The 19,380-nt window shown below is 39.8% G+C and overlaps 1 protein-coding gene across 2 annotated transcripts in view; it reads left to right on the top strand.

Moving 5' to 3' along the window:
* plod2 (procollagen-lysine, 2-oxoglutarate 5-dioxygenase 2) overlaps positions 1–16,426 on the top strand; it is a 37,709-nt gene extending 21,283 nt beyond the window's left edge. The window contains exons 5-20 of one of the 2 annotated variants that reach the window (XM_080864277.1): positions 1,176–1,288; positions 1,613–1,676; positions 1,957–2,054; positions 3,024–3,125; positions 5,025–5,150; positions 5,265–5,386; positions 6,896–7,000; positions 7,789–7,914; positions 8,439–8,580; positions 9,305–9,367; positions 10,514–10,627; positions 10,925–10,990; positions 11,213–11,317; positions 13,325–13,471; positions 15,079–15,204; positions 15,372–16,426. In XM_080864277.1, coding sequence (XP_080720403.1) covers positions 1,176–1,288; positions 1,613–1,676; positions 1,957–2,054; positions 3,024–3,125; positions 5,025–5,150; positions 5,265–5,386; positions 6,896–7,000; positions 7,789–7,914; positions 8,439–8,580; positions 9,305–9,367; positions 10,514–10,627; positions 10,925–10,990; positions 11,213–11,317; positions 13,325–13,471; positions 15,079–15,204; positions 15,372–15,527 — 1,775 coding nt within the window. In that variant the 3' untranslated portion in view covers positions 15,528–16,426. The remainder of the gene's footprint in view (positions 1–1,175; positions 1,289–1,612; positions 1,677–1,956; positions 2,055–3,023; positions 3,126–5,024; positions 5,151–5,264; positions 5,387–6,895; positions 7,001–7,788; positions 7,915–8,438; positions 8,581–9,304; positions 9,368–10,513; positions 10,628–10,924; positions 10,991–11,212; positions 11,318–13,324; positions 13,472–15,078; positions 15,205–15,371) is intronic. The other variant, XM_080864278.1, reaches the window with a different exon arrangement.
* Positions 16,427–19,380: the final 2,954 nt, after the last annotated feature.

Below are 19,380 nucleotides of genomic sequence, written 5' to 3'. Positions count from 1 at the left end.
TTCAGATCCATGCTAAGCTCCTTTGACTTTCCCATTGTAGCGTTTGTGGGCGTTTGTATCCAATGAGCCCTATTTAACTGGCCTAAGAGAAGTCAGCAGCTGTAGTCACTCATAATCACTCACAAGAAGTTAAGAGGCCATGCTATGAAGCTCAGTTCACTGACAACTTTGTAAGTCACCAAAATTGCTAATTCATGTTGCTGTATGTATATTTTTGACCCAGCAAATGTGATCACTTTTTTCTGTTAACCCATAATAAAGTCATTAAAGAACCAAACTTCATGAATGTTTTTTGTGACAAAGAAGTATCTGTTCCAATCACTCTATCAGAGAAAAATCAGAGTTTTAGAAATAACGGGACACTCGGTAGAGCCATTATATTATATTCTTTACAAGTGTATGTAAACTTTTGACCACAACTGTATATATCATAAAAAATGTGAACTGTTGTTTCATATTATGTGTTTTCATTCCTGAGAATGTTTTATGCTGCCTCATCTAGTAGAGCAGTACAAGACACTGAACGTTTCCAACAGGCATGCAATTCGCAGCATTTGAGGTGGACTAGCTATCAGGAATAAAAGCTTAAAAACATAAAATACGATTTCTTTTGAACATTTTTCTCTCATTCCTGCCGCTTAGATTATGTCATGTCTGTCCATCGACTTGTTTACAGTGTCTGAGGCTTTTTTCAAATGATAGGATGCAAAATGGAGCAAACCAGCAACACAGCCAAACCCTGCAATCTGTTATTGTGGTCACTGTCCTTGAGCAACACAGTGAGGAAAAGAAGAGACGTGGGGGGGAAACTGGAGTAGAGATTGCCATGAGAATGTGCATTTATAGTGTGTAAGATACCACCAAATATAGTTTCAGAAACTCAGCTAGCAGTAAGTTGTGTTGTTCTAAACATAAAGATCCTTCTTACTACCCATTATTACTCTGAGGGAAGAGAAAGTCCCTAGCTATTTCTCGTGTGTGCTTGGGATTATTGCCAAAAGTCACACTCTGTGCTAAGACGTCCAGGCTTCCCAAGTATTTCGACCTACACCACGGAGCCAGCAGTTGTACTGTAATTGTCACCAACAGCCTACCAGCCATGTATACGCCTGTAAACATTTCTCACTCTATCTTTTACTGCTGGATTTGTGTTTCACACTGTTTATTACTTTCAGGTATAATTGGCTACGCCCCGTACATAAACAGAATAGTTTCACAGTGGAACCTTCACGATAATGATGATGACCAGCTCTTCTACACTAAAATATACCTGGACCCATTACAGCGGGTGAGTCCTGCCAAGAGAGCAAAGATTCTCTAAATCTGTGGCTTGGTTCATGTCTCCATTGTGTTTTTTTAACCACGGGCACAGTGACTTGATCGTGCCTGCATCAACATCTGCCATGTCTCAATTAGTAATGTAATGGGAGCTCCACAGCTTGGCAACAGGTTCAAATTGGATGTGGTTATTGCAATAAGAGAAGACAGACCCAGAAGAGTAAACTGTGCACCACTGAATCCCAATGGCAGCATCTTAATTTAAAACACATGTCTGTGTTTTAAATTATGGATAGCTATGGATGGCTAAATGTAGGTCTTTGTCTTCTTACAGGAATCTCTCAATATGACTTTGGACCACAAGTGCCAGATTTTTCAAAACCTGAACGGGGCTGTTGGTGAGAATTTAAAGATATTTTATTTTCTAATTGAATAATCTCTGAATCTTTATAATTTAAACTCTGTCTTGGATGTCTAAGTGGCAAAAAAACAACAACCAAAAAAAAACACTTAAACCAACATTTGATGTTGGTGCTGCCGCCAATCTGTGGATTACTTTCAGTGAACATGTAGGATTTGCAGTTTATAAGTTCTAAATCCTCGCAGCTCTTGCCCATGTAGTATGTCAGCTTTCAAAATATGGCCTAAAATGTCTTGTGTTCCCCTTTTTGTTGGCAGATGAAGTGCTTCTCAAGTTTGGAACGGACAGAGTGAGAGTTAGAAACACGGCGTACGACTCTCTGCCAGTAGTTGTCCATGGCAACGGAAACACCAAAGTGAGCAAGAAATTGCAGTCAAGGACACACCTAATGTAGCCTACTTAAGGGACAGAACAGATACTTTTAAGATAATTATCCTGACCTATGACACTAACCTTGAATGTAATTATCAAACTCTTTCCTGCCATTTGCAAATGAGTTTCTGTTGGCCTTTTAGACTTTTAGATTTTATCCAGCAACCATTCATCACTGCTGCTGATGTTCTGTTCGTTGTATAAATTTGACTCTACTTACTGGTAACGTGATACTTGCTAGTTACCTAGGCATAAAGGGCAGTGAATATAGCTACAATACTCTCATTTTGTTTTTGCCATCACTCAATTCTACATCATGGTGTAGAGCTGAGGAAACTAAAAAGCAGGATGCCCGCTATAATTCTGTTGATTTTTCTTCTGGTCTTTTCCTTCTCCTGTCTCATTTTTTGGCCAACTGTTTATGTTTGGTCTTCCCTGTTAAAGAACCAAACCCACCAAACTACTGAGTCATTCTTCCCAGAGGGCTCAACAGCTGAAAGAAAAGCTTTTAATGAGAGATCACAGTATGAGCTGACTAGCGAGTTGTCAGACCATTAGTTCATTTTATTTCCCAGTTATCTCGCCAAGTTGAGTTTTGTGACAGCTACATGATCATGGCGTTAACGTCTGCAATAACAGACTGGCAAACGGTAGCAACCGGTAAATTACACATTCTCACACTAAATACAGAGCAGCAATGGTTGTGCTAACAATATGTTGAAAGTTATGAAGAATGATAACATTGTTGCCAAGCCTTGGCTTCTGTAGACGACACATCACTCTGTGGCCTTTAGTCTGACCTGCAAGTGAATGTGTCCAGTCATGACACAGTCGTACAATAAATCTTTACGTCCACAGTTGTATTCCAGGTTAGGATTTTCAAACATATCATAAGAATGTGACCTCAGCTGTCTCAAGTCTTTTATTTACTTTGAATGCTTTTTTCTTGCAGATGTACTTGAACTATCTGGCCAACTATGTTCCCAATGCATGGAACTATGAACACGGCTGTAGCCACTGTGATGATGACGTCGTAGACTTTTCTCAGTTAAAAGTAGGTGCACCAGACTGCTTTTTTCCATCTACTTGCCATCCTTTTTTAGTCTGCTTTGAAATAGCTGCTGTGGAAAGTTCTTCTTCATCCTCTCTTCTGGACTCCGGAAAGGATGACACATACAGCCCATTTCCCAACATCAACCACCCATGTATCACTGACTGTTTAGACAGTAGTTGAAGATCCCAGATTTTTTTCCGTATTTCAACAGATAAGCAATTCTGTTGGTACTCCACTGTCTTTCCAGCGATAATAGGTTATGTGCCCATTCCGCATTTCTGGACCATTTTAAAAGAGCATAAGTGCAAGGGGAACTACTTGGGCAAGAGGAAGCACTGCACATCTGCGGTGCAGGATATGGCTTTTGAGGTTTTCTGAAGGGCTCATTTAAAGGGGTGTCACTGTCGACCAGGCTGTCTTTTAGCATGCGCCGCACTGTGGGTTTTATCCACAATAGTAACTTACAGTGGTTGTACTGAAAATTTGTCACAGAGTTCAACCCAGGCTGGCAACGTATAGCCGGCAGGAATGGCAGGCAATAGGAAATGTCTATTGCTGTGTGGTTACGTCTGTCAAGAATGATGCCAAACTTTACTTCTGGGTCCTCTAGGCGAACACTGTAACCAACACAAGATCTCAGTTCATCTTTATTTATTTTTACCTTAAAAATAGTTTGAGGAAAATCTGTCTATTGTAGAGCAAAATGTGTTTTTACTGTTCACTAAAATTGATGTTTTCACATTACACAAATAAAATTGCTGTAATCCAACATGCTGCATGGATACACTTCAATAGTTTAACTGGAGCCGATTCAGTACAAACCAAGCTACATGAAAGGCATCACTGTGAAAGTTGCTATTGGTGACCTTCCACAGTGAATGAAGAAAACACTACTCCTTCTCAATAATAGGCACATTAGAAAGGACATTTCATTCCACTGTGCCCCTTTGTTTATGTGGGACAGAAACTGGTGGGAGCTCAGGTCATGTGGAAAGTTTGGTCATACTGTCCAGGCCTTTCCTGTGGGGTAAACCCAGTTTGGAGGAGGTACTTGTTGGTTTTTAGTGTACTTGTGTTTTGAGATTGAAATTAAGCCCTGCAATGACACTGAGAGTTACACCACGAAAGACCAAACAATCCCACCCAGGCCACTTCATTGCTTTTCTTTAACTGTTTCTACTGTTGGGTGTTGCTTTTCTCTGCTATAAGAAATGCTAAGGGTAACTTTTTGCTTTCGTTTTAATGTTTCTGTCTGCTCCTGCTTTTCTGTGACAATTTAAGCTCACATTGCCTTGATGGATGAGCTCCCATTCTTGTGCCTAAAACACAGTCATTGCGGAACTTGCAAATTAGATGGTTCTTCTCGGATCTCTTTTCATCCTTGGCCCAGACCTTTGCCATGAACTGGTCAAGAGGATCAAGAGTCCAGACTGAGCTGTGTGGGCTGGAGCTGAGTGTCATGGGAAAGTCTTTGCTCTTCTCTTCTCTATTGCTTCATTTTTCCATTTTATCTTTATTTCCTCAACTTTCTGCGGAATCATTTTGTGCACGTGTTTGTACCGTGGTTTTGGTTACCCACTTCATTAGATTACAACATATCAGCTGGTCAGGATGGAAGATGTTCAGGAAATTAATGCGAAGGGTTTTGCAATGTGTTAACAACATATTTAAAATGTTAAAGCCAGCACCAAATTCTGCAAAGACAATAGTCAAGGCACAATTCTAAAGTCAAATCAAGAAAATAGAGTTAATGCAGTGACAGATGTATTGGCTTCATGGTTTGTTTATGTGAGAAATGAAATGTCAAAATCATCCATGATTTATTTTAAACAAGTCTTCCACTGCCAGGGACACTTTTATGAAATCTAAACAATATGTCTTTCTTTCGAATCTAAACAGGAGTATCCAAATGTGCTGGTTGGAGTATTCATTGAGCAGCCAACTCCATTTCTTCCTGAATTCTTTCAGCGACTGCTGACCCTGGATTACCCAAAGGATAAACTCAAACTCTTTGTCCACAACAATGTGAGTACATGCAGCTGCATGTGCAGTTTTTTTTTTCCTTCCTAGATCTCTACATGGCTCCTTACACAGTATGTGGTGTCTCTGTTAATCCATTAATATTGGCTCCCTGCTCAGGAGGTTTACCACGAGAAGCACATCCAGAGGTTCTGGGAAGAGAACAAGAATGTGTTCAACAGTTTCAAAGTTGTGGGACCAGAAGAAAATTTGAGCCAAGGAGAGGCCAGGAATATGGCAATGTATGTATAACTATTATAAATGTATCATTTCTCAGAATCTGAAGTTTCTTAGAATTTTTGAATGATTATAAAGGATATGGTGTTTTCTGACTTTGATTAACCATGCAATACTTTCAAAACCTCTAAACGAGTTTTCATGGTTTCTGTTTGGGAAAACGGTCATCTTTGTTGCTAGAAGCATGAATAATTCAGTGCATTCAAGGTCTGTATTAAGAATAACCAGAGAGACAAATACACCTTTGGTGCTGCTTTGTAGTCTTTCTGTATTGATTACTCATAAAACGTGGTCTTAGGTTCAGCTAAATCACAGATTTACAGATAAACATAATATGACTAAACTAATAACAGGCAAACAGTTGTAGTTTTTGCTTCTGAATATCATTCACAGTCAAACCTGGGAAAAGGTGCTAAGGAAACTGGAAATGTGGGCTGTGAGCTTCCCCTCTCTATCAATATAATTGCTTTTAGATAAAAGATGGTAGTAGGGGTCCACTCCTATTACAGAAAATAAAGTCGAGTTATTTAAGTCTTAGTAAGCTCTTTCTTAATGGGTTCATGCTCTAAAGTCTAAAGTTATATATAACATAATGTTTATTTTGTAAATTATCGTTCTAAAGGATGTCAAGGCAGGGTATGTTTTATTGTAACTGTCAACCCTCTTCAGCATCCCAGTCAGGCTAAGGCCAGCAACTTGGTAATTCAAAAATATTAATTTTCTTAATTTTCAGCCATTCTAATGTTTTTGATTTTTTAAATTTTATTTTTAATTATTTCCTTCCTCTATCTGTGAAGCCTTAGACCCTATTTTTGAAAAGCAGCCCCAAACATAATGCTCCCTCTGCCATACTTTATATTTGGGCATGCTTGATTTTTAGCATGCAATTCCATTTTCCTTCTGACATTATGGATTTCTACAACTAAGTCTGAACTCTTCACATCTATCTACAATTCATCATAAAGGAATTGTTGTAGAAGGAAAACAATTATTTAAGGAGGACCAATCCAAAATGTCTTCTCATAGTTTAGCAGGTGTCATAAGCATCTACAAACCTCTGATGGAGACTGAGACTGTCCTCAAGAAGGTTGTAAATGTTGCTAAATTAAATTCATTGACTTATTTTTTTTCCAGGCTGCATTGTGACTGATTTAAAATCCTCGGCAATGTGTAAGGATTCACAAACTCACACACTCAGGTGTAAACTGCAGCTTTATTTGGACCAAAACGTTTAGGCACAGCATGCCGGGAAGCATTGGTCAGCACAGCCCTGTAATGAAGAAGTCTTAGGTTTATTAGGAGTCTCTAATTTTCTGAAATCTCCTTATCCACTGGAGGTTTAAAGATAGCAAGAGTCAGACTCCACCATTGAAAATTACACCTTATACTTTGACGCTGATAAATCTAAAGCCGTGACAGTGATTAATTCCAAGCCTTTTATTGACCGTAATCAGCTCTGGGTTGGAAAACAAAAAATCATTTTCTCCGCCATGTCTGTGTTTTAATTTCATTAGGGATCTTTGCCGTCAGGATGCCACATGCGACTACTACTTCAGCATAGATTCTGATGTCATGCTGACCAACAGACAGACACTGAAGCTCCTCATTGAGCAAAACAGGTAATCACACAGTAACTGGAATAGAAGCCACAACTGAGCCTGTTTGGACCTTCTTGGTAGCTGTTGTGATCATTGAACCATTTAGTTTATCCCGCAAGTGGCAAAACCACAGGAACATTACAGCTGAGTGAATTAAAGTTTTAAAATAGGCTGCGTTGGCTTCCTGTTTTTCTCTGGCCACATGGATACAGCAAAAGAGTCTATTGAACTAACTCAGAAATGCCACTTTGCATTATACAAAAAACAAACATTCAACCTCTTTTTGCCCTTCTGCAGCTCACGATCTTAAAGAAACCTTCCCATAAACTAGATGTCACTGTGGCCGTGGCATGGTATTGTGACTGGCGTTTACGGATATTTAAAGACAGCATGGGAATTCTCAGCTGGCACAGAGGTTGTGGGAGCAAAAGTCCAATTTATCTCAACCAAGAAAGTTTACCATTAGCATACTGCAGTATATATACGAACCCACACTGTGATTTATGGTGGTGTTATTTTGCAAACTTTTTCCCAGTTTATTTAACAGAAAGAAAGTACACTTCTTTGAATTGAGTCCAGCATGATGTACTGGTGTGGTTCAAATCGTGGTTTTCTGTGATCTGTTTCTGACTTTGCAGTGTAATATAAAGTATACTATCCAGCTAGAGGTTGAGACTTTAGATAGAGGCCTTACCCCAGTGGCAAGTGGTCTGGTGCAATAGGTGGCTGCCTGCTTGGGAGATTTCACTGAGTTTTAACTGCCCTGACAGAGTTACCATCTCTTCACTCCGTCTCTCACTTTCCAACAGAAAAATAATTGGCCCCCTTGTCACTCGTCACGGCAAGCTGTGGTCCAACTTCTGGGGAGCCTTGAGTCTGGATGGGTATTACGCCCGATCTGAAGATTATGTTGACATTGTGCAGAGGAAACGCGTGTAAGTCACAAGAGCAATAAGGGTAAACAAAGTTATGGCTTTGCATTTCATGGTTCACAAAGCAAATGTGGGTACTGGATCTCTGAGCATGTCCGTAACTATGAATAAATCTTGCACAGTTGTGCTGGAACTATTTTCCTTCATGTTTAGCCACAAAAAATAAGACCTGCTAACTTAGAAGGCCTATGTGAAGAGTCAGAAAAGTGATTTGATGAGAAAAACACTAAGTTAAACTTTTATTTCTGACTGACTTTGCTTAAAAGTAAGTTAGTAAGTTAGATTTGCTCTAAGATTGCACGGAAACACTTATTCACCCACAACAGTTGGAACTCAGATTGACAGCATGCAGAAAATAAATGGTTGTTATGTAAGTTTCAAAAGATTCTAAATGAATATGCTGAGCTTTTTTTTCTTTTCTACCACACAGTTCACTACTGCACACTGTAAGAATACATTCTTACATACATACATACTGGATTAATACAAAATAAGCACTTCCTGTCTTTATGTCTTGTTGTTTCTAGGGGTGTGTGGAACATTCCTTACATGGCACATGTATACCTGGTCAAGGGCAGTGCCTTAAGGAATGAATTGAAAGAAAGGAACTATTTTGTTCTGGAAAAACTGGACCCAGATATGGCTTTATGTAGAAATGCCAGAGACATGGTAAGAAGGAACAACCGCCATCTTTAAGGATTCCTCTATTAGCACTACTGTCCGTAAAATATTAAGATTAATTTAGCAACAAGAATGTATAAGGTCATACTAACTTTAGGTATATTTATAATAGTTAGTTTGGTTAAGCAATGAATTTGCTACTAACAAAAGTCAACAGCTCAACGGAAACCAAAGACTGGCAAGTATCAGTGTTTGTATGTATGAGTATGTATGAGTGTCTTCGTCAGCAAGTCATGACCGTCCTGTGTTTACAGTGTCTCTTTGGTCGTGCGAGGTTCTCTGCTACACTTGTATCCCATCATCCTTTACCTTCTTTTAACCTTACGTCTTGAACGCAGTCAGTACAACCGATGCCTGGCTGGCTACCAGACAGAAAGGGTCTTGTCTCTTGTGGGGTTTTTTTCCTTTTCACTTGTGAACTTGTTACCTAGTCTTGCTTTGCGTCACTTGGACTTGGCAGCTGCGGTGTCTGATTCAAACACAGTGTATGTTGTCTGGTTTGCTTGGCCTGCTCCCCCAGCATGCATTGCTCCCATGTTAACCTACAAAAACATCAGCTTCAGAGGGAATCTTGCTTCTTTTTCATGCAGGCGTGTTTCCTCTCCTCCTGAATTCCTATGTGTGTGACATATGTACTTCCTCTGTCACCCTGTTTTTTATTTTGAATTCACTAATGTCACCTTATTTACATGATGCTTCTCCTTTATTTTAGACCAGTCACAGAGAAAAAGACTCCCCTTCTCCGGAATCATTCCATATGCTCAGGCCCCCAAAGGTTTCCATTTGTTTTGACTACTCTGCTTTCTGAAACATCCATTTCCAATGGGTTAGCACTCAGAAACCAATCTAAGCCATGTAGCATGCATAGTTTTAGGTACAGAAATAAATTTTCCCTTATACTGAATTTAGTATTGGAGGTTTTGTTTTTTGAAAATGCGCAGTTACAAATTCTTAATAAATTCGTACTGAGTTGCCTACTTGTTGCATAAGAAATTAAGATGACCGGCAACTTTTCGAAAATTGATGTTGACTTTTTGCTTGTGATAACTTTAGGTCTAAAAGTAAAATGATCTCAGTCAGACAGAGAAAGACTCATAATCTTTTATGTTTTTATGATTGCTTCTAAGAGGAGATCACGGAGGAGACAAAAAAGTTCACACAGTGCGCAGTTCCCCTGTCCTGATGCTTTACCCTAAACAACCAAACCCTACATCACACACACGTTACCAGCTGCTCTTTCTAAACACACTGACTAATCTCAGACTAGGCTCAAACTATTTTTTCCCGCAGTCATGCTAAACATCTGGTGCAAATCACAGTTTTTCACAGAATGCATTTGTACATTAGCAATTTGGAATCTTGTGCAAAGAGATTGCAAAACTATCCTTAATTTTTCATTCATCTTCATCAAGCACAAAGCCTAGTCTGATAGTAAGTCCAAACCACTCCTACACATCTCCCTCCCCATGCTTCACTTTAGAGGGAATATAATTCCTGGATTTGCTTTGTCCCGACCTCCCTAGCACCCCTCTGTTCCTGTTCTCCCACTCCTCTCCTGCCCCATGTTATCCAGTTCCCAACCCTCTAGGACCCTCCCCCAACACCCATAAATAATCTAATATTATTTATATGACATCTGTGTCTGTTTGAACATAGAGTTCAGTAATGATTTCAGTGTGTTTAAGCACACTTAAATCCAACTATATTCTCAGTTTTGTGCAAATGAAGCTTTTAGTAGTTTGCCACAAGTATCAGTTTGTCAGTTTCATTGCCAGTGATAACTACTCATGAGTATTCATGTGTTCTAATACTGCATGCATGATGATTATGTAGAGAAGTAAATCTTGCTTGTGGAACATCAGAAATCTTTTGCTTCTCGAACTTTTATGAAACTTACTCAACTTTCTCCTGCTTGCTGCAGGGAGTCTTCATGTACATAACCAACCGTCACGAATTTGGGAGGCTCATTTCCACAGCCAATTATAACATTTCTCATTACAACAATGACTTGTGGCAGATATTTGAAAACCCTGTGGTAAGTCATTATGATCTCTCATTATCCTTCAACCACAAAAAAGCTTTTTTTTTTTCTGAATAGCTGAGATAAACAACAGCCACCTGTAAAGGTTATTAACAATAATGGAACGATTACAAATGTGAGACAATTTTGGAATAATGACTTTGGTGTGATAAGGCTCCTGGCTGATGATTTACTACTGTATTTGACAAGCTGGGATCTGCCCTGTGGGAGATGAGATTAGCTCTGTGAGGTATGCAGGTCAGAAAACAGTTCAAAAAATGGGCACTAATTTGAAGTACTTTCTGCTTGCAGGACTGGAAAGAGAAATATATCCACTCAAACTACACTCGAATTTTCACTGACAACTACTTGGAGCAGGTTTGTATATATACATGTGTATCTGTATGTCTTCAACATACTGATACAGACCGAGGGGGGAAATGGGATGACATAATGTCGCAGCAAAAAAAATCCCAACATCTGGTTTTACCATATCTGGGTATTACATTACAGTTACTAGAGCTCAACATGAAGGTGTTATTCAAGTCTATTCTCAGTGGCCTCTTTTTGTGTGTCAATATGTGTGTGCGTGTTTTATAGCCATGTCCAGATGTGTTCTGGTTCGCAGTCTTTTCAGAGAAGGCTTGTGATGAACTAGTCGAGGAGATGGAGCATTACGGTTCATGGTCTGGAGGCAAACACCAGGTGTGTATTGTTAGCTCAGTTTCACTGAACATAAAGTGCTAAGTGTAATCGTCACACTACAGGCACAGTGCTCTTCTTATTCTTTCTGTGTTTTATGTTTACACATTTTAATAAGGTGACAAGCATAATAAAATATCAGTGGTACTGGATTCAGTTTAGAAGTATGAGCCAAAAAGCAAAGGTTATTTATTAGAGAGGCCAGGCACTGAGATGCAACCACTGACCTCTTCACCACAGGGACAAAAAATACATTAAATGTATCCAAAAGTATAGAACGTAAAAATTCAGCACTATGATAAGAAAGAAGATGGCAAAGATTAAGGCTACGTTCACACTGCAGGCGAAAGCGCATCAAATCTGACTTTTTTTGACCCTATGCGACCCATATCCGATCATGGTATGACAGTGTGAACAGCACAAATCCGATATTTTCAAATCCAACCTGGGTCACTTTCGAATGTGGTACTGAATCCGATACATATCTGATGTTTTAGAAAGCGACTGCTGTTTGAACGGTCATGTCGCATTAAATCCGTCTTTTACGTCACTGACACAAGACAGACGCCAATTATCAGCCCCCGAGAAGTCATCATGAACGCTTCCTGGCCATCCAGTGTAGATGTTAGTGAAACTGTTGGGAAGACAACGTTGGAGAAACGTGAAAATTTTATTTGTACTGTATAATCTGTAGATTCTGACAGAAATCTGCAACTATCCTTTGAAGCACCGCTCCTCTTTAAAACAGCAATAAGGATAATTATTAGGCCAAATGTAAATAACAAAATAACTTTATAACTTAAAGCAAAATTGGGAAACGTAAAGTCTGAAGTCTTTATATTAAGGGCCATCAGTCAAACAATATTGTTTGGTCTGCATCTAAACACAGCTTGTTGTGTGTGACGTCTTCTTTCGCGCATGCAGGTCGCTTTGAGTGTTCACACTAGAGTGCGTTTGCTGTCACATTTTATTTGTAGTGTGAACAAGCAGGCAAAAAAAATCAGATTTGATCAAAAAATCGGAATTGAGCATTAAGACCTGCAGTGTGAACGTAGCCTAAGTTAATTTAGTTAGCATAACAGATGTGCTGGGAAAACTGAAATGTACTTATAGTTTGATATGTCTGCTTTATCTTGCTTAACATCTTAAAGTTTTTTAGGGCTAAATACAACCAGTGTACTTTAAATTCATCAACTGATGGTTTCATTTATGTTATATAATGACAAATACCCATTGTGTGTTGCCAGAAACAAGAAGACACTCTTCCCATCATTAATAATGATTAAAAAGCCTGCTAGTGAAGCTGGTTATGGCTGGTTATGTGCAGCACCAGCTTTAGCTCACAACAATAGTGTGAGGGCATGCTACCATTTGCTAACACCACTAGCATGACTAAAAGGTTTATTGATTTTTTTTAAATTATACAGTAGAAATTTAGATTTTTGAAATTACCCCAAAAGTTTACATAAATTAACTGAGTTAACTATTGCTGATACTTCTAAGCACTCTTTCACTGTTTGTGGGTTAAATGGCATCCAGATGTAACAAGTATCAAACAGACTATTCTTGGTTAGCTTGCTAGCTTTTAAATGTCAAAGTTATGTTTTGGTATGACACAGAAAGTTACACACATGCAACTATGATTAATGCATATAGTGAAAAATGATTTTAGTGCTGTCATCACAAGGTTGGCCATTTGAATACAACCAAAAAAACCCAGCTGTGTTTTAGTTTAATGGTGTCTAATTCCCAGTGGCTCAAAGTTGGCCAGGGAGATTAATATATTACAAATACTTTGACTCTGTTTGAGAGACGACTGAGCTGGATGGGTCATTAAGTCTCATACAGGCAGACAACAGAACGGCCTGTGGTTTAAAAAAAAATAACACATGCACATCATCACAATCACCATCACTTTGAAAACTGTGGACACACACTTTGAGGATAGTAGGTCATTTGTTCCATCGTTAGTCACACTGCATCGGGCTCTGTTTCTCTCCTTTTTCTCAGGACAAGCGGATTGCTGGAGGCTATGAGACTGTGCCGACAGATGACATTCACATGAAGCAAATTGGGTTTGAGAAAGAGTGGCTGCATTTCATCCGAGAGTTCATATCACCTGTCACGTTAAAAGTTTTCTCTGGCTATTACACAAAGGTTTGTGTGAATCTGACCTTTTTCTAGTAAAAGCTGAGTTATAACAGCAGAAAAGTTTAATCATATAATGAGCTGCTGACCTGCTATCCATGTTTATGTTTGTGATTCTGATGTGAATCTTAACAACTGATGACAAATTTTCCAATGGATGACAAATTGGTAGAATTTCCCATCACCACTCGTTAATATTGTGGTAATAATGGTAATAATGGGGTAGTAAGGTGGAAAGAAAAAGGTGCCAATATGGAAAATTTAAGTTATTACCCCTTAGTAATCCAACTAATCTCTTGTGTCAACAGTGTTTATAATAATTTAATGTGACACTGAAATTTAAGTCATTTGGTAATAAGTACCCAGAAACTAGGGAAAACTATGATACCGTTTTAGGGCCGCTGAAGATCAGAAAGACAATAAGGTGCATTTATTTATGAGGGGAAAAAAAGGCAAAGCTTCAAGATTAAAGTGGCAAATTTCTGAGACGATTCCCCTTCCCTCATTTTTTTCACCAATCTTCAGTGGCCCTAAAAACTGTAGTAGGAAACATACATATGCCTTTGTATGTATGTCTAGTAGGAATACTATAATATTATACTGGAAACACTATCAGAACTTGCTAGCAATAAAATTGACATCCATCCATCCATCCATCCATCTTCATCCGCTTTGTCCGGGGCCGGGTCGCGGGGGCAGCAGCCTAAGCAAAGAGGCCCAGACCTCCCTCTCCCCAGCCACCTCCTCCAGCTTGTCCGGGGGAATACCAAGGCGTTCCCAGGCCAGCCGAGAGATATAATCTCTCCAGCGTGTCCTGGGTCTGCCCCGGGGCCTCCTCCCGGTGGGACATGCCTGGAACACCTCACCCAGGAGGCGCCCAGGGGGCATCCTTGTCAGATGCCCGAACCACCTCAGCTGGCTCCTTTCGATGTGGAGCAGCAGCTGCTCTACTCTGAGCCCATCCCGGATGGCCGAACTTCTCACCCTATCTCTAAGGGAGAGGCCAGCCACCCTTCGGAGGAAGCTCATTTCTGCCGCTTGTATCCGCGATCTCGTTCTTTCGGTCACTACCCACAGCTCGTGGCCATAGGTGAGGGTAGGGACGTAGATCGACCGGTAAATTGAGAGCTTCGCTTTTACACTCAGCTCCCTCTTCACCACCACGGACCGGTGCAGCGTCCGCATTACTGCAGCTGCAGCCCCAATCCGTCTGTCGATCTCCGGCTCCCTTCTCCCATCACTCGCGAACAAGACCCCGAGATACTTGAACTCCTCCACTTGGGGCAGGAACTCATCCCCGACCCGGAGTGGGCACTCCACCCTTTTCCGGCTGAGAACCATGGCCTCAGATTTGGAGGTGCTGATCCTCGTTCCCGCTGCTTCACACTCGGCTGCGAACCGTTCCAGTGCGAGCTGGAGGCGACATCCATGTATTTTAAAAAAATTTTATACAGATTTTAAAGTGATAGTAACCTTATAATAATAAAGTAATACTGGTGGACAGGTTCACTTATTAGAATAGTATTACCATATTGTAAACACATTGTAAGCATAATTCTTTATTTGAAGGTAACATCAGTACTGTCAGCCAATGCATTTCTATCCTTTTGTCACAGGGTTATGCTTTGATGAACTTTGTTGTAAAATACACTCCTGAGAGACAAGCCTACCTGAGGCCCCACCATGACTCCTCTACCTTCACCATTAACATTGCTCTCAATAACAAAGGCATAGACTTTCAGGTAAGGACTTGTATTATGGGGCATAAGTCACACTAATATTATAGCTGTTATATATATTTTTTAAATGTAGATTTTATTTTAAGCTTTCCAATTAGATAATCTGTCTGATGAGTATTGTTAACCCAGTGATTTATTTCACAATTATAAATCCAATTTACTTTTTTTAGGGAGGGGGTTGCCGTTTCCATCGGTATAACTGTAGCATAGAATCACCGAGGAAAGGCTGGAGCTTCATGCACCCGGGACGACTGACTCACCTGCATGAAGGCCTACCCACAACCGGCGGCACCCGCTATATTGCAGTGTCCTTTATTGATCCTTGAACTACCTGACGGCCTTATGATGTCAAGTCTTTCAACCACGCTTCGCTTTTTTTCATCCAATTTTTTTTTTGTTTGGTTGTATGATTTGAAGTTTTGTGCACAAGCTGTTCTTCTGATGCGATTCTTTTTTTAAAGCAGATGCTTTAAAATCTTGAAAAAGTTGCATTCAAATAACCTCTGTCAGACAGAGAATAGAGAGGCCAGGGAAGTAACAAAGGCAATTAACAGTTTTGATACACAAATTGAAACAAAAACCAAGCTAGCAGGGTAAGGATTTCTGTCACATTACTGCTTCATTTTTTGATTCAAAACAAAAATCTTTCAGGAAATCGTCTATGCTGTAGATTGTCATGATTTTCATTGCTCTGTCATGGTAACCATCATTCATCCACCCTGGTTGATTTGCTAGCAATTAGCTCTACTGTGTGAGGTTGTGCAGATGACCATTGTGTATAAAATTGTGTTTCAGGTAAAATGTGACTGAACTTGCGTATTGCTTCAAAAGTTACTACTGGTGCTAATAATCATGTTTCTGCAGTGTAAGTTACATTGTTTTCTACCCTGAGTCAGTCAAGGTTTTATTTGTGATTTTTTAATTACATTTCCATTTGGTTTGTGCCCCATTAAAAGAACTTGTGCATTGTAATTTTGCACAGCAAAGAGAGCAGAATTCATTAAGAATTCAAGCTAAATGAAGATCGATGTGTCATTTTTACTTGAAAGGTTTTCCTTCTTTCTGTACTGAATATTGGCAACACTGATTTGCTTTACTGAAAATATTTCTGCAAAATGTTCTTCCTTTTTTCTGACAGATATGAGTGACTTTATTTTGAAACTCAGCAAACTATTTTTTAACTTATTGTCTAATTCAATTAAAAAAAACCCTGAATACTGAAAAATTAATGTTTTCACATTTACTCTAATTTTGCATTTAATATACTAAAGTATGCTGCGGTATAGTCAACACATTGCCTCATGAGTCTCACGAGACCCTGAAAGGAGACACAAACCCAGCTTCAGGAGGTCATAAGTGTGGGTAAATGTGATGGTTGCATCTGGCATACCATGTGAATCCATCCACTTTGATGACCTCGTAGGAAATAATGGAGCAGCTGAAAGCACATTCTTTCATTTAAAGCACTCGCTGTCCAGAGAGAAAACCAAAAAGTCTCCTCGTAGATTGTAGAAAGTCTGGATGTAGTTACCACTGCATACAAGCTTTCATTGTCTTATCGCTTTATCAGTTCAAGTCTGGACGCATCACATGTTAAACCCATCATGGTTGGTTTGGACTGAAGTACTCCTCTGCACAGGGAGTAGCCCCGAAGTGTTTGGGCGCGGTGTGATGATGTATATCAGTGCAAATGTGGTTCAGTTTACCTTAGGGGCTAAGTGTAAACATGTACATGCAACTTCATGGAAGTGGTACAGATGGTGCTTAGAAGACTGATGACAGAACAGAGAGGGGAGGTGTTAAAAGCACAGCTTACAGAGGAAAAAAACATCCAGTGAAAACTATGATTTTTACCCCTTACATGACTATATGTTTACCATCTAGAAACTTAATAAAATATCCACCTTAGATTGAGCCCTAGATTTTATCCAAGTTCTCACCTTCTTATCAAATCCCATTTCTTTTTATTGCCGACAGCCTCTGGAGCTTTACTTCCCCCTTGAGGGCCGTGTATTTACCTGACCAGATGTGCATTTTTGCTCCCCGTAAAGCCGAATGAGGGCTGAATTTCTGAGTAGCTGCTATGAAGCAGTAAAGACGCGGGGAGCGGAGAAGGAGGAGATTTAGGTCAGACTAGGAAAGGCTCTCAGCTGCTGAAAGAGCCCTTTGTAGTCATCATTTCCCTTGAACTGCGCAGTGTCCAGACCCTGTGAAAGGTGACATTAATTACAACCAGGCATGCAGGAAAAACCTAGGAGATTCTCACAGCAATGCCTTTATCAAAAGGAAGAAATGGTGACACATATCCGAACCTTGATTTATTCGAAAGTCGCAAGTAGGATACAGTATACTCGGTGTTTTGGAGGCAAAGGCGGGTCGTTCAAGGTCATGTCCTTCTTTTATTAATAAAATCAACTCTAGAGTCTGTGTTTTTACAGTTGTACATGGTTGTACGCACCATGTTTAACCTGATGAATACCCATACTTAGGGTAAATGGTTTTTGAGATGGGAATTTAGTTTTTATACCAAAGTCAATTCAAGCGCACCACTAACTGCAGGGTGCCCAGTGGCAAATAGTGATTTAGACATTACCCCAGCAAGCACTCTGGTCTTGACCAAACAAAGGATTTAAATTAAGTGTTTACAACATTGTAGGATTTTAAGTGCCTGGGGTCAGTCTATGTGTGGTCATATCTGTAGCTGATGGTTTAGAGGCAATCTTGCACCACGGGGATAATAAGAAGTTTCCAGCATATTTTGTCTGCCTTTAATGCACTATTTACCTGTTAGTGCAGTCACTCATTTACTGCCTGGGGTAATGAATCAAAACATTAAAGCGTACGAGCCTTGTGACCTGGCATGTGCCACAAGGCAGAAAATCTATTAAGGGGCAAAATAACTATTCCTAACTGTCCAAGTTCAACAAGATACATCCTCTCATACTTCTGTTTATGCTGTTGAGCCACCAAATCTAACTCTCTTGAAAAAAGGCTACAGTAAGTCACAGATATACAGTTTAAGTTCTTCTTAGTTTAATTTCCCCACTTTTTTCCCTACATTTTTCTTCCCAGTTAATTTCCTCGTGCACCTTAGCACTGCTTGTTTTTACTAGAGTTAAGTTCCAGCTGTAGATTAATAAACCTTTGGTGCGCTATACTATGAACTTTTGGCACCAAGCCAGCCTATCCAGAGCCCACGTAAAACACTGTACGTAAAAGTGCTTGTGTCAATCAGAGTAAAACAGCATGTTATCCAGTGCAACACACTCACTTTGGAATGAAACCAGGAGTATTTCCATGGAATTTGTTTCCAGTGAAAATATACAAGTTATCATTAGCCATATGCTTTAGGTAATTCATCATCCTCTTGACAGAATAGTTTTGTAAGACATGGTTTGTGTGGATCCGGGAAATCCATGCAAAATCAGTGATCATCCCTGAGGAATATACCACCTCTGCAGGATACAGTGCAACATTTTCATCCAAACACATCATGGCAAAAAGGCCAACTGCATGAGTGTGTGTGTGAGAGAGAGAGAGAGATACAATGTAGTGCATGGTTATTTCATTGTAAATTTCTCAAATTACATTTATAGAAGAGGGCGGAGGGGTCGTAGGGGAGTTGTATGATTAGTGTGGTTTGGGGCCAGGGAGAAGGTTCAGGCGCAGTGCAATTGTGAGTGAGGCATCAGTGGAAAAGTACTGTGATGGAACACAGATACAGCAGGAAACATTTGATGCCACTGAGTCGGCATTTTGTGCATTAATGGATGCGTGAAAATACGTTTGTGTCCATTATTTTCACTTGTGCACAGTTCAAAAGATGTTAAATGAATTTAATCTCACGTTTCACATAAATGGGACTTCGGGGACCAGAAGTCTTTTAGGAACTGTGTGAGCAGAACAGACGCAGCTAATAAAGGCATGCTTAAAAGCTTGGAAATGTGACCTTGTCTGTATCATTTGTTAACAAGCAGTCTAGGATCTCCACTATGGAGCAACATCTTCAGCAGTGGAGACACAGAAGTATGCAGGCCTGCTGCTACTTGTTTGGTAAAGGTACCTGTTATAGAAAGAACCAAAAACTCGATCATCATCGTCACTTTTACATTTGCATCATTGGAGCGCAAAGAAGAAGAAAATGACTTTTACATTTTGATTAAAACCTGGTTTGTGCCA

The sequence above is a fragment of the Rhamphochromis sp. 'chilingali' genome (genome assembly GCF_963969265.1).
Source record: "Rhamphochromis sp. 'chilingali' genome assembly, chromosome: 18".
Classification (NCBI taxonomy): domain Eukaryota; kingdom Metazoa; phylum Chordata; class Actinopteri; order Cichliformes; family Cichlidae; genus Rhamphochromis; species Rhamphochromis sp. 'chilingali'.
This window is presented reverse-complemented; position numbering and strand designations above follow the sequence as displayed.